The sequence below is a fragment of the Mercurialis annua genome, linkage group LG1-X (genome assembly GCF_937616625.2).
Source record: "Mercurialis annua linkage group LG1-X, ddMerAnnu1.2, whole genome shotgun sequence".
Lineage (NCBI taxonomy): Eukaryota > Viridiplantae > Streptophyta > Magnoliopsida > Malpighiales > Euphorbiaceae > Mercurialis > Mercurialis annua.
In genome coordinates, this window is record NC_065570.1 from 15,172,014 (window position 1) to 15,189,982 (window position 17,969).

Here is a 17,969-nt window from a genome sequence, read left to right on the forward strand (position 1 = left end):
AGAAATGAGATACCATGCACTCCTGCCCAAATGTAATCCCCTAAATCTGACCATTCTCAACAGCTTTGTGAATCAGGCTAGAGAGCCCCTGTGCACATATAATAAATAGATATGGTGATAGGGGGTCTCCCTGTCTCAAACCCCTCTCGGGCACAATTTTCCCCCTAACACCCCCATTAAGCTTAAAAGAGTAAGAAACAGTTACAATGCAGTTCATCACCTTGTTAACCCATCTCAGCTGAAAGCCTAATCTCTTCATCATACTTTCTAGAAAGGTCCATTCCACACAGTCTTATGCATTCGACATATCAAGTTTAAGGGCAGTGGGACCATTTTTCTTCCTAATGGACTTTTTAATTGCATGGACACACTCAAATCCTACTAGGGCATTGTCAGTAATCTGTCTCTTAGGAATGAATGCACTTTGGGTATTGTCTATCACACTATCAAGCATACATCTCATTCTATTTGCAATAAATTTTGACACAATCTTAAAACATACATTACAAAGGCTCAGGGGTCTAAACAAGGACATTCTATCAGCATTTTTAACCTTAGGAATAAGTGTAAAAATTGTGTCATTTATATACCTCATATCATCATTATCGTTTACAATTCTGAGACATACCTTGGTTGTTTCTTCTCCCACAATGCTCCAATATTTCTGGTAGAAAAGCACAGGGAAACCATCTTTCTCCGGGGCTTTTGTAGGAGCCATTTCTTTCACAGCTTGGATGACTTCAGCTGTAGTAAAAGCCTTACACAAAAAATCATTCTCTTCCTTTGTAACAGTAGGTTTGACCTGCTCTGTTACTCTTTCAATATCCTCTAGACTTGGATTTGATGAGCTGTAAATGTTCTCAAAGTACCTCTGGATAATTCTCTCCATGTCGTATGTTTCTTCTTTCAAGTCGCCATGCTCATTCATTAACCCCCCTGATCAGGTTTCTCGCTTTTCTCTTGCAAGCTCGTCTATGGAAATAGCATGTGTTTTTATCCCCATGCGCAAGCCAATCTACTTTGGCTCTTTGCTTCCAAATAATTTCCTCTTTCTGGAGCAACTCTTCAAGATGATCTTCCACCTTTTTAACTTTGTCAAAGGGAATGATTACCTCTGACGAATTCAAAATACGCTGTAACTCCTCTTTCGTCCTTTTAATGTCACTTTTCAAAGTTCCAAATTTAGCTTTTCCCCATCTTTTAAAAGCCATAGCACATCTTCTGAGTTTAAACTTAAGATTCTGGGCACAGCTATAGCTTTGAGTCTTATCCCATTCCTCCTTAACCACTTCTTTGAAATCAGTTGAAGTGGTCCAAACTTCCTCTAGATGGAATCGATTGCTTTGCCTTTCCCACACATTCTTTCTAGCATTTTTCTTCTTATGATCCATCATGATTGGTCTATGGTCTGACCCAAGGAAACCCAGGCTAAATGCAGCATACTCAGGGAATAAAAGCTTCCAATCATTATTAATTAGAAATATGTCCAACTTTTCCCTAATTATCCCACTACCTCTGTTACCCCACCAAGTTAGCTCATTCTCCATCCCTTATGTTTCATATAGCTCATAATTGGTAGTTTTTGTGTGTGTGAATGTATCAGAGGTTATATCTCAAATGGAAAATTTTAAAAATAAAATCAAGCGATTGTAGTAATTTTTAAAGGAGCAAAAAAAGGAGTATTAGCAAAAATAAATCCCAACGTTTCACTTTTATAGCAATTTAATCCCAACGTTTAAAACATTACAAAATAAATCTCAACCTTTCTTATTTTTGCAATTTGTAGCCCGAATCAGTTTTTCTGCAGTTTTCTCTTTTTTAAAGCTATAAAGTGCAAAAACACAAAACGTCATAATTTTATTTGAAATTTTTTTGAAATGTTGGGATTTAATATGCAGATACTGTCACGATCCAAATTATTGAGCCGAGATCCGGCGTTAGGGAATGAGAATGGTAGTTCTGAAGCCCGTAGCAAGCCTAAAATTCAATGAAAATAATTTGCAATTTAACAATCATAGACTGACCTAACAGACGGAAGCATTTATACAAACATACATTTATATACACTAGTAAAACAAACAACTCACTTAGGGCTTATCATTTATGTGTCTCGTACGCACTAGTCCGACATAAACTACTTGTGTTAAGGTCACTTCACAGGAATCTACCTCCGTGGAATAAAATACAATAATTGTAGGCAACGCAATATATACATAATGACAACAACTATAAACATCACAAAAAAACATGTTGTTGTACTAGCCAACGACACTGGTCAGATATTACACTACTGCAGAAACTACGGAAGTCGGGACTGTACATGCAAAATTGACCTCTGGTCAGAAAACGGATTTCTAGTCAGTCTAAAGTCTAGGTACCTGAAAACTATTTAAATCAACAGGGTCATCTTTTAGATGAGTGAGATATATGTTACTTAACATATTATCTAAGCATCACATTTTTAAAACAATTTACAATTATACAATCAGATCAATTTCAATCAATTCATTTAGGCAAACAATTTGATTAAATCATAATCTTAATCCTGGACAATTCTTAACCTAGGCATTTTTCTAGGCTTATCGAGAAAACTGTTTTCTCGTGTCCTTTTAGGTAAGGTCCCGGGATAGTTCGACCTAGTTCAACCTATACCTAGTAATACAGTCCCGGGATAGTTCCACCGAATTCAACTCGTATCACACTAAATCCATTCGATTCAAGATGAGTCCTGAGATAGTTCCACCGATTTCAACTCCCTAGAGACAAGTTCCGAGATAATTCTATCGAGTTAAAGCTCGTGTGTATCGTGATATAAGTTAGTCTATTTCGATCTATTTCAATCGTTTAGACCGACTTGATTCTGTGATCGCATAACTAATTCGGATCGTATACAAATTCACGTTTTGCAAATAATCGACAAATAAGAAAAACAATACAATCCAATTTAACAATAGTTTAATCTAATCCAGTACAAATAATTCCCATATAACCAATTCAATCCAATACAAACAATTCAATACAATCAATATGATAAAAACAATTTATCCAATGCAATTCAATACAATCGATACAAGTATTTTATGTGATGCATTTGTTTCTAATCATATAATATATCTCAAATCATTTTTAATACGATAATACGAGTAAATAAAATATACTCATGCCTTGCTATCCAATTATATCAAGATTTCTATGCTTAGGGCCGAATACCTCTAAGCCAATACCATCAAATTCGTAACTCGTCGATACATCTGACATCACATACCATACAAATATGTTTAAATTTAATAAACATAAAATGAATAATTATAGATCTAAGTTATAACTTTAGGTCGACTTGTTAACCTTGACTTATTTCCTTTAATCTCGATAAAATCCTTTCATTTGATATTCTTTAAATATAAACGTTAGCTTTTTAAACTTGACGGCTTTACTTTAAAACCGATAACGTATTTAATCATTTTAAATACGCATAGTTCTAATCCCAATATCAACACTTTATCATATATCTTTGATGGTTATAACAACCATACTTAACTTAAACGCTTAAAGTCATTCTATCGGATTTTTGCATTAATTTTATAGTTTACGTTTTAAACTTAAAACGCTTAATTCATAACTCATTTTCTTAGCGTTTTAATTGTTTAAAACATACCTTAACATGCCATATCTATCAGCTTTTCATTCCATAATACCTTAGCTCATTATTCGTTTTTAAAATTATTTTACGTTACGATTGATTTTTAGCTTCGTAGCTTGCCATTTTATATAAAATTGATCGCGTTAGGACCTCGGAAAAGGGTTGACATCAGGCCTTTCCTCCATTTATGCCGTCCCCTGTTTTGGCAAGGGGAGGGGCTGCTTCAACTCCGGTGCAACGCAGCTCCACCGTGCTTCGGCACGGTGGTGCATCCTGCTACACAGTCTGTCCAGCAGGTTCGGCCACTAAGGCCTCCGGCTAACCACCATCTCCTCCATAAAACCATAAGCATTCAACACACAAATTTACAACTCTCAATCCTCACATCAACTAGCCACTTAACTTAGCTTAAACCCATCAATACAACTTACAAACACCATTTTTAGCTTTGAATCCATCATTTTTATCAATTTCAACTAAATCACAAAATTAACCTTATCTTCAGTTGTGCTTTTTACCTTGATTAACAGGGCTAGATCAGTAGATCTTCTCCTCCTCGTTCCGTGGCCGCAAGAATCGTTCAAAACAAAAATTGAGAATGCTATCAAAGTTTGAAAATTTTGCATGTGTGCAAGTGAGGAAGATGACGATTTTGGCTTGCTGAAATCAAATGGATTGTTGATTTTAGAACTCAGATAAATTATCTTTTATATTTATAGCAAATATTCACCATTGGTCCTCAAAGAAGTCGGCTTAAACGGTTCGCAATTCTAACTTCTAATTTGTCAATTTTTCCCCACCGAACGCTAAATCATTTAGACTCGATAAATTCCGTATTATTTATTTTTAAATAGATAATATCATTCCCATATCTTATATAATTTATTTTAGCAACTTCTGGCTAAAAACGCCCAAATTCCAATTTGAGCTGAAAGGCACTTTTCTTAATTTTTCCGTTCAAATTTCGCTTTAATAACTATCGATAACCAATTAATCAATATCATTTTTATAAATACTAATTCTCGTTAATAAAGTATTTAAATTATATTTTCCAGGTATTAAAAGCTTACTTTCCAATTTTTTGCTTAGATGTACTTTTAGCCACTTTTCTTTATTTTCCTTTTTAACGCAATTCCATTTTCTTTATGAAATTTTAATATTGAAATTTTTTTACTAAAATTTTAATGTCGACCTACTCGGGTCCTGTTTTATTTAATAACTCCACTAATTTCCTTATTATTCTCATTTTGCCTGTTCAAAATGAGACACACTGCTTATTTTCAAAATACCGAATTTTTAGGGTATTACAGATACACGTATCTAATATGACCGCCACGTATGCACAAAGTTGCCAAAAAACGGTTGGGGGCATAAATTGCTAAAATATGAAAGTTTGGGATTTATTCCGTAACATTTTAAACGTTGAGATTAAATCGCTAAAACATTGAAATGTTGAGATTTGTTTTGCAAATATCCAAAAAGAAACTTAAAGGTTGTTAAGTAAACTAAGGATAACGTTTAAAATGAAAGAGAATTTTTGTAATTAAAAAACAAAAATTGATAGTGTTATTGAAAATACGATTAAAATAGTGTTGAAAAACGAAGATTGAAATAAAAAAAATTAAATCGTAGTTTATATAAATTCAGAGAATTAAAATGTCGTCTTTTTTCTGTTTTAGTTGGTTTCATCATAAAACCATCAGATATCCACTCTTTTCAACTGCGCATGTTCATTAAACTTTCACTTTCTTCACTTTTATTAAAACCGTTATTTTTATGAACTGTCACTTCACGTACTAAAATTGGAAATTCTAGGTCGTAGGTTTTTGTGTTTGGACTTCACTATCTCATTATTTTTCTCACTTTTTGACCTTGAGATATTTTTATTTTGGTATAAAAATGCCTCCTATATAATTGGATTTAAAATAAACCAATATGTATATATATATATATACCAAAAATAATTTTAAGTCATTCCATAGTAATGACACCTAAGGTTTAATTTTTTATTTTGATGAACACTTTTGGATAGTTGAAGATCCACCACATATGCTTCAAAACAGTCAAGAAGTTGAAGACAAATTACCTCATTCAAAAACTCTCCCAAAAGGTTCAAAAAAATTCAAATTTAGATAAAGACGCAAGTAATGTAGAGATTCTAGAAATCCCAATGCCTTTTAAGCCTCCTTTTTCTTCTATACCCTTCGCACAAAAACCTAGCACACCAAAAAACAAATCTAACTTACGTCAAACTCCATTGCTACCAATCACCCAAGCTTTGTTGGAAATCTTTCAAGAAAGCGACCTCTAGCTTCCAAAAACAACCACTGCCTCCTCTCCACGCACGTCGGCTGCAGCTTCTCTGCGGCTGGTAGTTGAACCTGGTCTCTCCGTCCCACTACCGGTGACAACAACAACAACTAAATCTCCAAGACCGGAGGTGGTTTCTTTCCCAAACCCAACATTCGCTCCTTTAGAAGAAAATACAACAGCTGCTCCTCAAGATTTCCTAGCGGCTGCTTCTCTCTCAAGAACGACAATGGTGGCTTTTCTCAACGGGTGCGGCAACTTTTCCACTCTTTTGGATACAACAACAACTGGTGTATATATTGGGCCGGTGGTGGTTGCAACTCTATCTTATCGTCCGGCGTTGATAGCAACTCCTCAACGATCGGCACTTCTTGAAACAACGTCAATAGTAGTTCTTGAAACAACGGCATTCTTTTTCCAATCTTGCAGCAGCTATCCCTCTCCAAAACACAACATCTTTCTTCTTTTCACGGACAATGGCAGCAGTCCTTCCTCTTTAAGCACCATGGTAGCAACTCCCTCTATTGCAAGAATCGCGGAAGCTACTTCCTTCATTCCGAGGACCACGACAGCAACTCCCCCCATTCCGAGGACCACAACAGCAACTCTAGACAATATCTTTAATCCATCGGCGACGTCCTCATCTAAGCGTTATGGGAAGCGGTTCTAAGGCAACGGCAGTCTCTAAAACTTTCCTACACACTATTAGCAAACAAATTTACCCAAGGAACCTTACTCTTAAAAACGGTAATAGATAAAAAATTTAGAATCTCAAACCATAACCTTTTTGCTTGGATGTCAAATAATCAATTTTTTGGCAGATTAATCATAGAGTTCTTGAACATGTGTGTCTTTGATTCAATAGATCTTCTTATATCTACAACCACAAGTACTAATTTTTCTGAATTTGCGTCTCACAAACCAGCTTTTAACACTTTCGCAATAAAAACTAAATACATTCCTTTAACAAGTACATGTATGTGAAAATTTAATTTCACTTATTATTGTTACTTGTTTTGGGGATTGGTTGGTATTATATGGCATTGTATTTTTATTATTTGAATGGATTTTATAAGCAAATATGTTCTTGATAGTTTGGATTTCGAATATGATAATGGCGATTTTGCAAAACCTTTTAAATCATGAACCCCAACCAAATTATGTTAAGCCTTTTTACAACTCATAAAATACCTAGAAGTTTAGCCAAAAATATGTTTAGTTTGTTTGGTATTTTAGGCCTAAACTCATTATTTAGCCAATACCAGGGAAGATGATGCTGAATTTGAATATTCAAATTTCTTCTCACCTTGAAGAACTCAACAATAGAAAGAATGCAATTGAGAATATACTTTTTTTGAATTTTTATAATTTGAGTATATGATTCATGTTTTAGCTAAAGTGTTCTTATCATGTCTTCTATTCTCAAATTTTGGATCTATCTACTCTTGCCTTTTTCTCTCCTCATGTTATCTTTAGGTATAGTCTTTGTCTTGTATCTTTTTTGTCTGAAAGTTGTATTACAAGTTCTCTTGTGGACTAAATTTCATAGGGATCTTTCTTTGGTACCTAATTATGTCACTGGCCTAATAATTCGAGGAGTTGGGAATAAGATTTTCCCAAAACTTCCTCCATTTCCTTTACTTGAAGATGACATGTTAATATTGAACTGTAGAGCTAAGAGCAAAATAGAGACTTCCGTCGAAGTCATGTCATGGCCGAGACTAACTATCGAGTGGTCAAAATGGATAGCCTGTCTACGCCCTAATTTTTGAAAGACTAGCAGAGACTTGGTTTACTACAATTGATATAAATGAGTGAGAGGGCGATGGAGTTTCATGATGGTATGCATAGGTCATTCATGCGTAATTGGAGTTATTCTTCCAACTTTTTCATCTTTCCCTTTGGCCTTATGTCGATCACTTTGAAAGACATTTTTATTATCATCAGTCTCCCTATGATTGGTTTTGACACCTCTTAGTTGTTTGAGGTAAAGCAGAAATACTTGTTCTCGTGTCCTTAATATACAAGCTATAATGCATGTATATTTAGATGGTTTTTTTAACGACGACTCTTCCTTGATGGGACATACATTGTTTTTATGGGTCTTGCTCTCTAGATTTATTCTCGGTCCTCCCTCTAGTAGTCTTAGTAAGGAACATCTGGAACTCGCAAGAAAATTGGCCAAAGGAACCTTTGTAGCTTTGGGGCCTGTACTTTCAAAAGCTTTCTATCATGCTGTTGTACTATTTGTTACCTCTCAACCTTTTATAAAAATGGATGGTCATATGTGGTTGCCACAATTGTGGATTTTTTTTTTAATTTCCCTGAACTTAAGGGCGCATAATGGGTCCTCGCCATACTCCCATGATAGATCTTTTGTCAATAAAGTGTTGTTTTGATGAAGGTGTAGGTTTTATCTTTTTTAGAACACTTATGCCTAGAAAGGCGTTAGCTTTATCTGTTTTGGACCACTATTCTCACATGTCTCTATGGATGTCTATCTTCTTATAGCAACCTAGTGTGCTTCTTCTAACAAAAAGGAAACATCTTTCTGTTTTTACATTTTTAGAGTTTCATTTGTGGGTGGATCACAGGCCTTTTCTGTTCGTCCTTCTTGCCAGTGTTTTATGTACAAAGCATATATAGTCTTTGGAGTAAACAGTTTGGATTTGAAGCTTCTCAAATTAACCCTTTCCTTTCTCCTTATGCTCATGTGAAGAAATGGACTAAGACTCTTGTAATACCCCATCCCTTAGTGACGTGTGATTTTTGCATGTGACGTAAGCTCTATCAAGTTTTTAACGTGAAAAATGTAGTTTATGATCATTTTTTCATATACAATAGTTTATCGTAGGGTAAGTAATTCTTTGTATATAGTACCTATATGTTTAATATGTGATTTAAAGTTTGGATTTTGTTTGGGAACCAATCTCATGCACTTAGGGCATAATAAAATGAGTTTTTAGGGATTTGTGTAGTGAACGGTCATTCGTTTTGACTAAACCATAATTTGTAGTGCAAAAAATGCATTATGCGATTTGGACTACCTCATGAACAATCGTGCATGATTTTGGGCGATCGTGCATGGTTTTGAACAATCGCCAGTGCTACTTTTCTATAAATACGAACCCTTAGAGTTGAAACCCTTAGTTTCTCTCACTAGAAACTTCTAAAAATAAACCTTTATTAGTAGTATGTGCCCTAGGACCATTTGATCGTGCAGATTTATAAAACTAATCCCAATTGGAAGAGATATATATATTTTATTTGAACAAAGTGTCTCATCAACGAAGTGTTCATTTATGATGTATTGTCCTTGTCACATTGTGAAAGAATCTATTCTTAAATGTTAAGAATATGATCAAACATATTCTTTTATACAAGTGTTCTAAATAATTGTTTGTGATCATAGGAGTCCAACGAATAAGTGCATCGCATTATCCCCTGTAAGATCGTCACCTCTATTAATTCTCCTGATTAGTAAAGAGTTACTAATGAGTGGAGGTAGCGAGTGTCATACTACTTGATGGAGATCGAATTGAACATGTAGACACTTCATTGTTGAGAAGGTTGAACATTTATGAGGTTATATGTCAATATTATGTCATCTAGTTTGTGTACAGATGTCCTTTGACTTGTGGTGACACGGTTATCTTATATATAGGTGATTAGAGTTTGATACTCCTTATCTCTAGGTCTTTCATGAGCTAGGATCGTGGGTTGTGTTGGATGTAGTTAGTTATATATGGACATAGGTGCTCACTCAGAGAGGATTCATTACTCCGAATGAACAGGGATAAGATTTTATGCTATCTCGAATTGTTCTTGATGGATGATTAAACCTGCGCAGATGTATATCACTTTGATAAAAGAGTTCTAATACTGGAAAGGTATTTACAGTATGAGTCATATTTATTAAGAACTTGAATTGAGAGATGAGGTCATATGATCGAGACATAATAGTGTTTGGCAATCCGTGACACTAAGTCGAGATCAGAATCTTATAATGGAGGGAATTTGAGTGTATGCTATTCATGAACATTGTTTCATAAAGAATGTATCGAAAAATTCATTTCTATTTGGGAATGGTGATGTCTTGCTAGAGGTCACTCACGATTTACAAGAGTTAATAATTAGGGGATTTAATTATTAATAATAAGAAAGACGTTGATTATATCTCTCATTTCCATCTAGATATGAACCTAATTAGTCACACACAATATATTGTGTAATCGATTGAGTTTACGAGAGATCGATTTTATATAGATACTAGCATATCTCAAAAATTAATGTAAGTTGAAATTAGAGTTCGATTTAGGACTAATTTGTAAGAGTTATAAATCAGTTGGAATCTAATTGTACTTTAACCAAGTTTTATGATTAGAAGGCTTAAGTAATTAATTAATATAATTAATAATACATAAAGCACTAATTATAAGTTAGTGGAATTCCATTAAAAATCCACTAAGTGCATGATGAAAATGAATATAGACTAAATAATAGTCCATGTACAAATTTTCTCCTTTGATGACACATAAGGAAGCTAAGTGTCACATGGTGGATATACCTAGGTTAAATGTATGACATTTTCCTTGGCATGTGTCTTAAGGAGAAGGATAATTCAAGCCTATATATACAGCTTGAATGTTATGTTCAAAACAGAACATAGATGCTTAAGAGTTTAGCACGTTTTAAGGAGTTTAAGACACGGTGATGGCTAAATCATCAAAATGAGTTTAAACAATATTCATTAATCAAAAGTTTACTTGAAAAGTTTTCAAGCATTCGAGATGAGTTTAAACAATATAACTTTCACATCGTATACCATGTTTAACCAGGTCAGATAAATATAGATATACATACCAGTGAACAAACCATTTTCCAAAATACATACAACGGGTTCCATTTATACATATCAAAATATGTAGCCATCAAAATATATACACAAAAGCAGTGGTTTCATATAAACATAGTATAAAACATAGTGGACCACTGGCTAAGGCTACTCCACTAGATGACTATATCGCTAATGCAGCTCTAGATATAGAGGGCATACTATGTACATACAAAAAGATGAATTCAGAAACTAGAAATGGAAGTTTGTCCATGTCCATAAAGTAAACACCTGTAAAGGGGTAAACATCAACAGGATCAGTAAAAGCTGAGTGAGTTCGCAAGTTACTTGTGGTATTATATAAAAGAAGATCGCATAATTATAAAATAAGTGTAAACATAATCCAAATACTAGATCTGGTCGAAACCTAATCCAAAATTCATGTAATAAGCTACTCGTACTATATCTCTATCAAATCATATTACATCAATTCATTCCATGTGGTATGATCCCATGAATCTCTACTGAGTTAGCATAACTAGGCAGCATTTAATCATAAGACACAATTTCTACTTACATCAATCAATCATATACACACATTTCATTTATCGTATAAGTTGTCACAGGTTTCAATACCTGTGAGCATATCACTCTCCTGAGTGATCTCGCTGCAAAACATACATATCTCATCAATCATATACCATACAATCAAATTAGAATCTTCCTGATTCACAGCGATACTCTTATATAATATGAGTCTCGAGAGTATATAACTCTTTGTAGATTATAGATACTCGAAAGTGTGTTGCTTACTCGAGTAGACACAAGACATAGATTGTTCTCATGCACACATCTAATTCAATCCTAATGGAACTTATAGGAGAGGACATCTTTGTAAAATGTTTGAAAAATCGACGAAAACGATGATAACGTTCAAAAGACATGACTGGAAATTGATATAATCCGCAGTAGTTCCTAAATATGCATCGACACTTTCCTATACTCCAATCACAAAAGAAAAATGGCCTAGGAACACGAAACCATTGCTCTGATATAAACTTTGTCACGACCTAATTTCATGAGCTGAGACTGGCGTTAGGGAATGGGATTGGTAGCTCCGAAACCTGTAGCAAGCCTAAAAACACTTATAAATTTTTCGCTTTATAATGTGTTTTTCATATATGAAACAATATCAAAATACACGTGACACCATTTGAATATACATCAAAGTTAAAACGCATTCTACAAAAACATAGTCAAAAACATCTACACTCTCCAAATCATAGCTTACTCTTCATGTAAAATGGGAGGAGCAACAAGGTCAGTATAAAACTGAGTGAGTTCACCCAAAAATATTACATAAATGGTGAAAACGTTTAAAACCCGCTTTATGTAAAATATACTTTTTGCAAATTATACTATATATACTCTTTACTTACTTTCATATACGTTTCAATGATCGTATATATCTCTCATAGTAGATATATCATATAAACCATATAATTATGTCATATTCGTATTGAAGTCTTGTGTTTCTTATTATCGTTTGGCGTTTTTCTTTTCTCGTTGTGTTTCTTTAATTTTCGACGGAGGTCTTAAACTTTGGATCATTTTCCTAATAGATCCACGTCAAGCTGCACTTCTGGTAAGTCTCTTATAACTTGTTCCTTATGGTTTGGTCCTGAGATAGTTCCACCAAGTTTAACCACAACCATATGGTACAGTCCAGGGATAGTTCCACCGAGTTAAACTCGTACCATTTCTTACGTCCTTACTAATCGAGGTGAATCCCTTGATAGTTGCACCGAGTTTAACTCCCTAGATATGGGTCCCGAGATAATTCCACCAAGTTCAACCTTGTGTCTTTCATACTGATGAAGATATCTTCAAATCTCTGATAATGCAGATTTTCTTATTTCAACTAATGATCGCATCGTTCCTATTGTTGCTTAATAGAAAGATTGTTTTCATATCGTAGTTATTGTTTTTTATTGTTTTCATCTCGCATTAATTCTCGATATATTATGTTTGTTCCTTCGTCATATGAGTCCCGAAGATTATTGTCGAGAATGGATGAGATACAGGTCTCGGGATAGTTATACTGAGTTCAACCTCGTGTGTCAGATCTTTATTACGTATGTTATTCGTTTCAATACTTTACGTTCGGTTTTCTTGATCCTTTATAGACCATGGCATGCACATTACAATCTAAAACATGGTATTGATTATGATTAATAGGACATATTGGAATGTACTATGTTTCTTGCTCGTATATTGTCGATACTCGTTTTTGTGTTGTGTTGATTTAAGCAATTATGCTCTTTTCATTCAATTATGTTATTATTAAAATAACATAAACAATCAATTTCGAAACATACACCGTAGTATATTTTAAAACATATATACTACTTTTCAAACATATAATATATTCATATAGCCTTTCGTATAATAAAATATGTGGCTTTATGAATATTGACGAGTAATTAGAGTGAGCTCACGACTTTTCATCCAAATATTTCAAAACGAGCTAAACTATATCTCGATTTTTAAATTCTGAGCCCCGTCGGTAGTTGCCTCGCCAGGTCTACGCAAATTCGATAATATCAAGAATTAATAAAATTCTAGATATAACTATATTAACAAAAATTGGGTTTCTAGCCAACTTCGGCTATTGAAACCGCTTACTTAAAACTGTCTGACCCCTATACAAAATTGACATTCTTAAAGTTCGGAATGAAATTAGAACCCGAAGGTGTCGGAAATTAACCCGGAAGTTGCTTCCTTAAAACTGATTTCTAAAGGCTGCAAAAGAGCCTTCTATGGGCTGCTGTTTGAGCCCAGAAACGGTGCACGTAAAACAGCCCCGATCCAAAACAAATTCATTATTCTTATAATCCACAACTTTGTTTACAACTTCCGTTTAGACTCTAACTAGTTTCGACATCTCGATAGTTCAAAATTAATTTCCAAAGTCGACTCCTTAACATGTTTTATTCCTTTTCAGAAATTTCCATACATCTTTAACCTTCAAAATCGCTTATCTTAAACTATCAAAATTGTGATTTAATTATCCATATTTAATCTATGAAATGTCGTCTATAATTTTTGTTTAGGTTCGAACTTAATCTGATATGCGTAGGGGAGGGGAAAACGTACTCGAACTGCCTATCCTGTACAGTTTTAGGGTTGTTGGCAGGCCCTAAAACTGCCTAGCAAGGCTACTATGACTTGTAGTCCAGGGAATATTGTGCCTCTCAAAGCATAACCAAGTTGTTTGGAGTTTAGTCCGACATGCACTCATGCCATACACATAATTTTCGACATGAAAAATGCCCCTAACGACTTTCGAGACCTCTCTCAAACTTAGCTCGAACAAGACTTTCAAAACAATATTTTATTAAATTAAAATACGTCTAATATGTTTTTAATCCGGCTTTTTTGAAGCATGTATCCTTTTTAACTTTGATAATTAATACTTTACACTTCCAACTATCCAATTTATTTTTCTTATCCTTTTTCCTTAAAATTTTAATATATTTCCAAAGTGACTAACTAGTCGACTTTGGGCCGATAACCAACATACTTAAGAACGTCGAACGGCTATTCCAATTATGCATTTGTATTCTCGAATATCCCATCTACAATATTCGTCAAGATCTGAAACAAATTTGAGGTACCTACGAACGGCTGGGAGTTGTCGAAATAGCCCTCTTGGATTGCCCTGTTTTTGGGCCGAAACAGCCCAGAAACAGAGCTGTCTACTATGGTGAGCAGCCGATTTTTGATCACCAGAGCAGACTGATTCTGCTCATTTGAGCAAAATCACCACATATCTTACACAGTCTGACATACCCTCTCTTCATCTGACTCATTTCCAGACATTAATACCGACTCTAACATATTCAAATCTTAGCTCAAACTTTACTCCTTGAGAACATTTACAACAGTTCATATACACCATTTAAACATCCCAAAACTATCCAATTCATCATCAATTCTCAACAATCTTTGAGGCAAAATAATCACAAGGAAGTAAGTAAGAAGGTAAGCAATTAATTTGTGGTTTGTATGGTTAAGTTTGATGGAAATTGATAAAAAAAGGTTAGGGTTTATGGAGTTAAGTTGATGATTATATGTGTGTTTGATTATATGTGAGGTGTATCCAATGATTTGGAACATTTAATTGGAGAAAACATGGAGGAAATATTTGAGGGTCCTCATTGTTCTCATTGACTCATTTACTAGCAAATTGGATGTGGAATCTTGATTGATTAGATCGTTTCAGCTTTGTTTTTAGGACTAAAATTGAATAATTTTAGTGTGTGTGTATGTGTATGTGCGTGGAGAGGGCAGCAAAACTAGGTTTTTTTTTAGGGTTTCTACTTCTTTTTTGGTCTTTAATTTTTAGTCAAATTGCCGGTTCTTAGCAAAGCTGACTAACAGTTGTAATTATAGTAGCTAGGCGTGACCTAGGGTTTCTACGGTTAGGTTAAAGTTAAATCATAGTTCTACATTTTTTAATTTTAATTAATGTTAATGAGATAATTAATAGAGCGGTTTGGATTAGAAAAAACCACATTAAAAGGAATATATCATATATTAAAACTTGATGGCTAAGTAAAACATGCCTAAAATCATTTTTCGTGCCCGGAAGTGTTAAAAAGTCTCCTAGGGACTTTGTGTTTGAGTATAGTCAATTTTTTAGGCCGTAAAACTTGAATATTGGCCCATAAACTCCTAAGATACTGCAGTTAGTCCAATTTTTGGACTTAGACTACAATCTCTTTTGATGTTTATGGGCTATTCATGGCTAATTACTTTTTAACCCTTCAAGTTTGCAATTGTGCACTGAATGCGCCTGCCTGAATTCCAGCAAGCAAATCGATAGCTCGTCAACTGGACGAATTTCTCTGAAAATCATCATTGGACTCTTCAGTCCATTAGCACTTTTTACCTGTCCGCTAAATAGGTGTCTACACTAACATACTATGTCCTTCTTTTCATTCCCCAAACATATTTAACATGATAGACATATAAGAATTACATCATCACTAGTGATCACAGAGTCCTATTGACACCCAATAGATAGCTCGTTTTCTCAGATCACTATATTGCTTTTCATGTTACTATATAAATTATGTATAATAAACATAATGAATAATATCATTCGATATGTGATGCATTTATTATAATATGATATAAATAAAGAACTTTTAATAATAATACACAAAAGTAATTGTAACTCACAGTAACCGCTATCCAAAATATGTAAGACTGGTGCGTCAATCAATCGACCGGATACCATAATTCGTCGGCCTGGTGGCTTGTCAAATCTACTGTTATAATACAACGTCAATACACATTCAACACACAAATGCTAACCCTATAGGTAAACCCTAGGTCAATGTACTTAAACTGACATTTCATCTTTCTTTTACTATCTCATTACTTTTGTTTCTGAAATACTTTTATAACATTTAATCTTTAATTGGTTTAGACAATCTTAACTTTATTTTTATATTCCTATTATTGATAAATCGATTACAAATCATGCCATTATCTTTTAAATCGTTTAAATCATCTATGATTACATTGTAAAGTTTGATTTAGTCGTTATCAGGTACTGTACAACCTCTTTTGGGGCATGGCACGTCGTGTCGAAGCTTAGCAAGGTGCCCGACGGTTTTAGGGAGGGGCACGTCGCTCCCCTATCTAGGTCGCGCCTAAGCCAGAAAAGGCTTGGCGTGCGCGCCTTGTCTAGGCACGTCGCACCTTCATGGGCGCGACCTAAAGCAGGTCGTTTCGACCATTCCAAATCTGAAATTCACCTATTACCCATTCCGACATGTTCCCACATCAATTTAACACCAAAACTATCCAATTTCATAACAAACACGATGTAAACAACGTGATTTCGACGATTCAAGTTGATCGCCCTTAACTAACTAAACCACATCACTGTATTCACCAAAATTCATATAAATCCAGAGTTATTACCTTTAATTAAAGATTTGTTATGAAGTAGGGGGGAAGATTTGAAGTATCGGACAAGAAATTAACGGAATAAGAGATCGTATGATGAAACCCTAACTATCAATCCTCCGTTCTTGAAAATGGAATGAAATGAAGTGTATGTTCTGCTTCTGGAACATTTCATTTCATATGAAATGTTTATATATAGTGTTGGCTAAAGGTATGGTTTAGACCTTGAGTTTCTTTAACAATTCAAATGACCATTTAACTTACTTTAATGACTTAAGTGATCATTCGATCACTTTAACCAAAATACTTACATATCTTCTGTAAACGACTATTTGGAACGACTTCATAAATTTATGAAATCTTACCGATAAAATCTTTAAAAATAAATCACGGGCATTAGTATAAAAATCATTACTTCAGGACGTACGCTTTATTTTATAATATTTTCTTAAAAATTATCTTAGTCCTGGTCCACCTTACCTTGACGGATATCAATTCCAATTTCACTGTTATAATATAATCGACCTACTTCAAGTATATTTTTCTTTGTAATTCTATAAATTCTTTATTTTACAATTATGGTCGCTCAAATCAGGACATGTGGTCCATTTTATTAAATTTACAGGGTATTACATTCTCCCCCCCCCCCCCCTTATGAAAATTTGTCCACGAATTTTCATACATAGCTATATAATTCAGATAAATGAGATCATACTTTCATTCTCTATGAATCATACTCTTTTCATGTAGACTTGTAAGTCTTGTTCTCATATTGTTGTCATATGGATTAAGAAATGCTGACGAAAGTTTCTTGTTGAGGAAATCATATTCAAACATTTATGATATCTACCGCATTTTCTTATATTAATGATCTTTCACATTTGATATTTTCTGACAAAAAACAAATTCTTTAGTGTGACTTAAACTTTTTCTTCTTTCTTTTTGGTAGCGGACTTCTTCATTTGCGTTATACCAATTTCCCATTCTCATACTTGAAGTATATACCTTACTATTAACATTGTTTACGTTGACTATTCTTTCACTTGTGGTTACTTAATAATGTATATAACTATTTTTGTTGTCAAAGTTCTCAATCAGCTTATCTTAATCATTTGAAAGTTGTTTTATCGATGTACACGTTGATATGTTAATCCTTTATAGAATCTTAAAAGCCATTCCATTTAATTTTTGAAATAGGTAACA

The 17,969-nt window shown here is 34.0% G+C and overlaps 1 protein-coding gene across 1 annotated transcript; it reads right to left on the minus strand.

Moving 5' to 3' along the window:
- Window positions 1–920: 920 nt before the first annotated feature.
- Window positions 921–1,547, minus strand: LOC126665898 (uncharacterized). The gene has a single exon (XM_050358837.1). It carries the CDS (start codon window positions 1,545–1,547, stop codon window positions 921–923), a length of 627 nt encoding a protein of 208 aa, XP_050214794.1.
- Between the last annotated feature and the right edge of the window lie 16,422 nt (window positions 1,548–17,969).

Excerpts from the sequence above, each read along its gene's own strand:
- LOC126665898 (XM_050358837.1), bottom strand. The coding sequence starts at position 1,547 with ATGGAGAATGAGCTAACTTGGTGGGGTAACAGAGGTAGTGGGATAATT.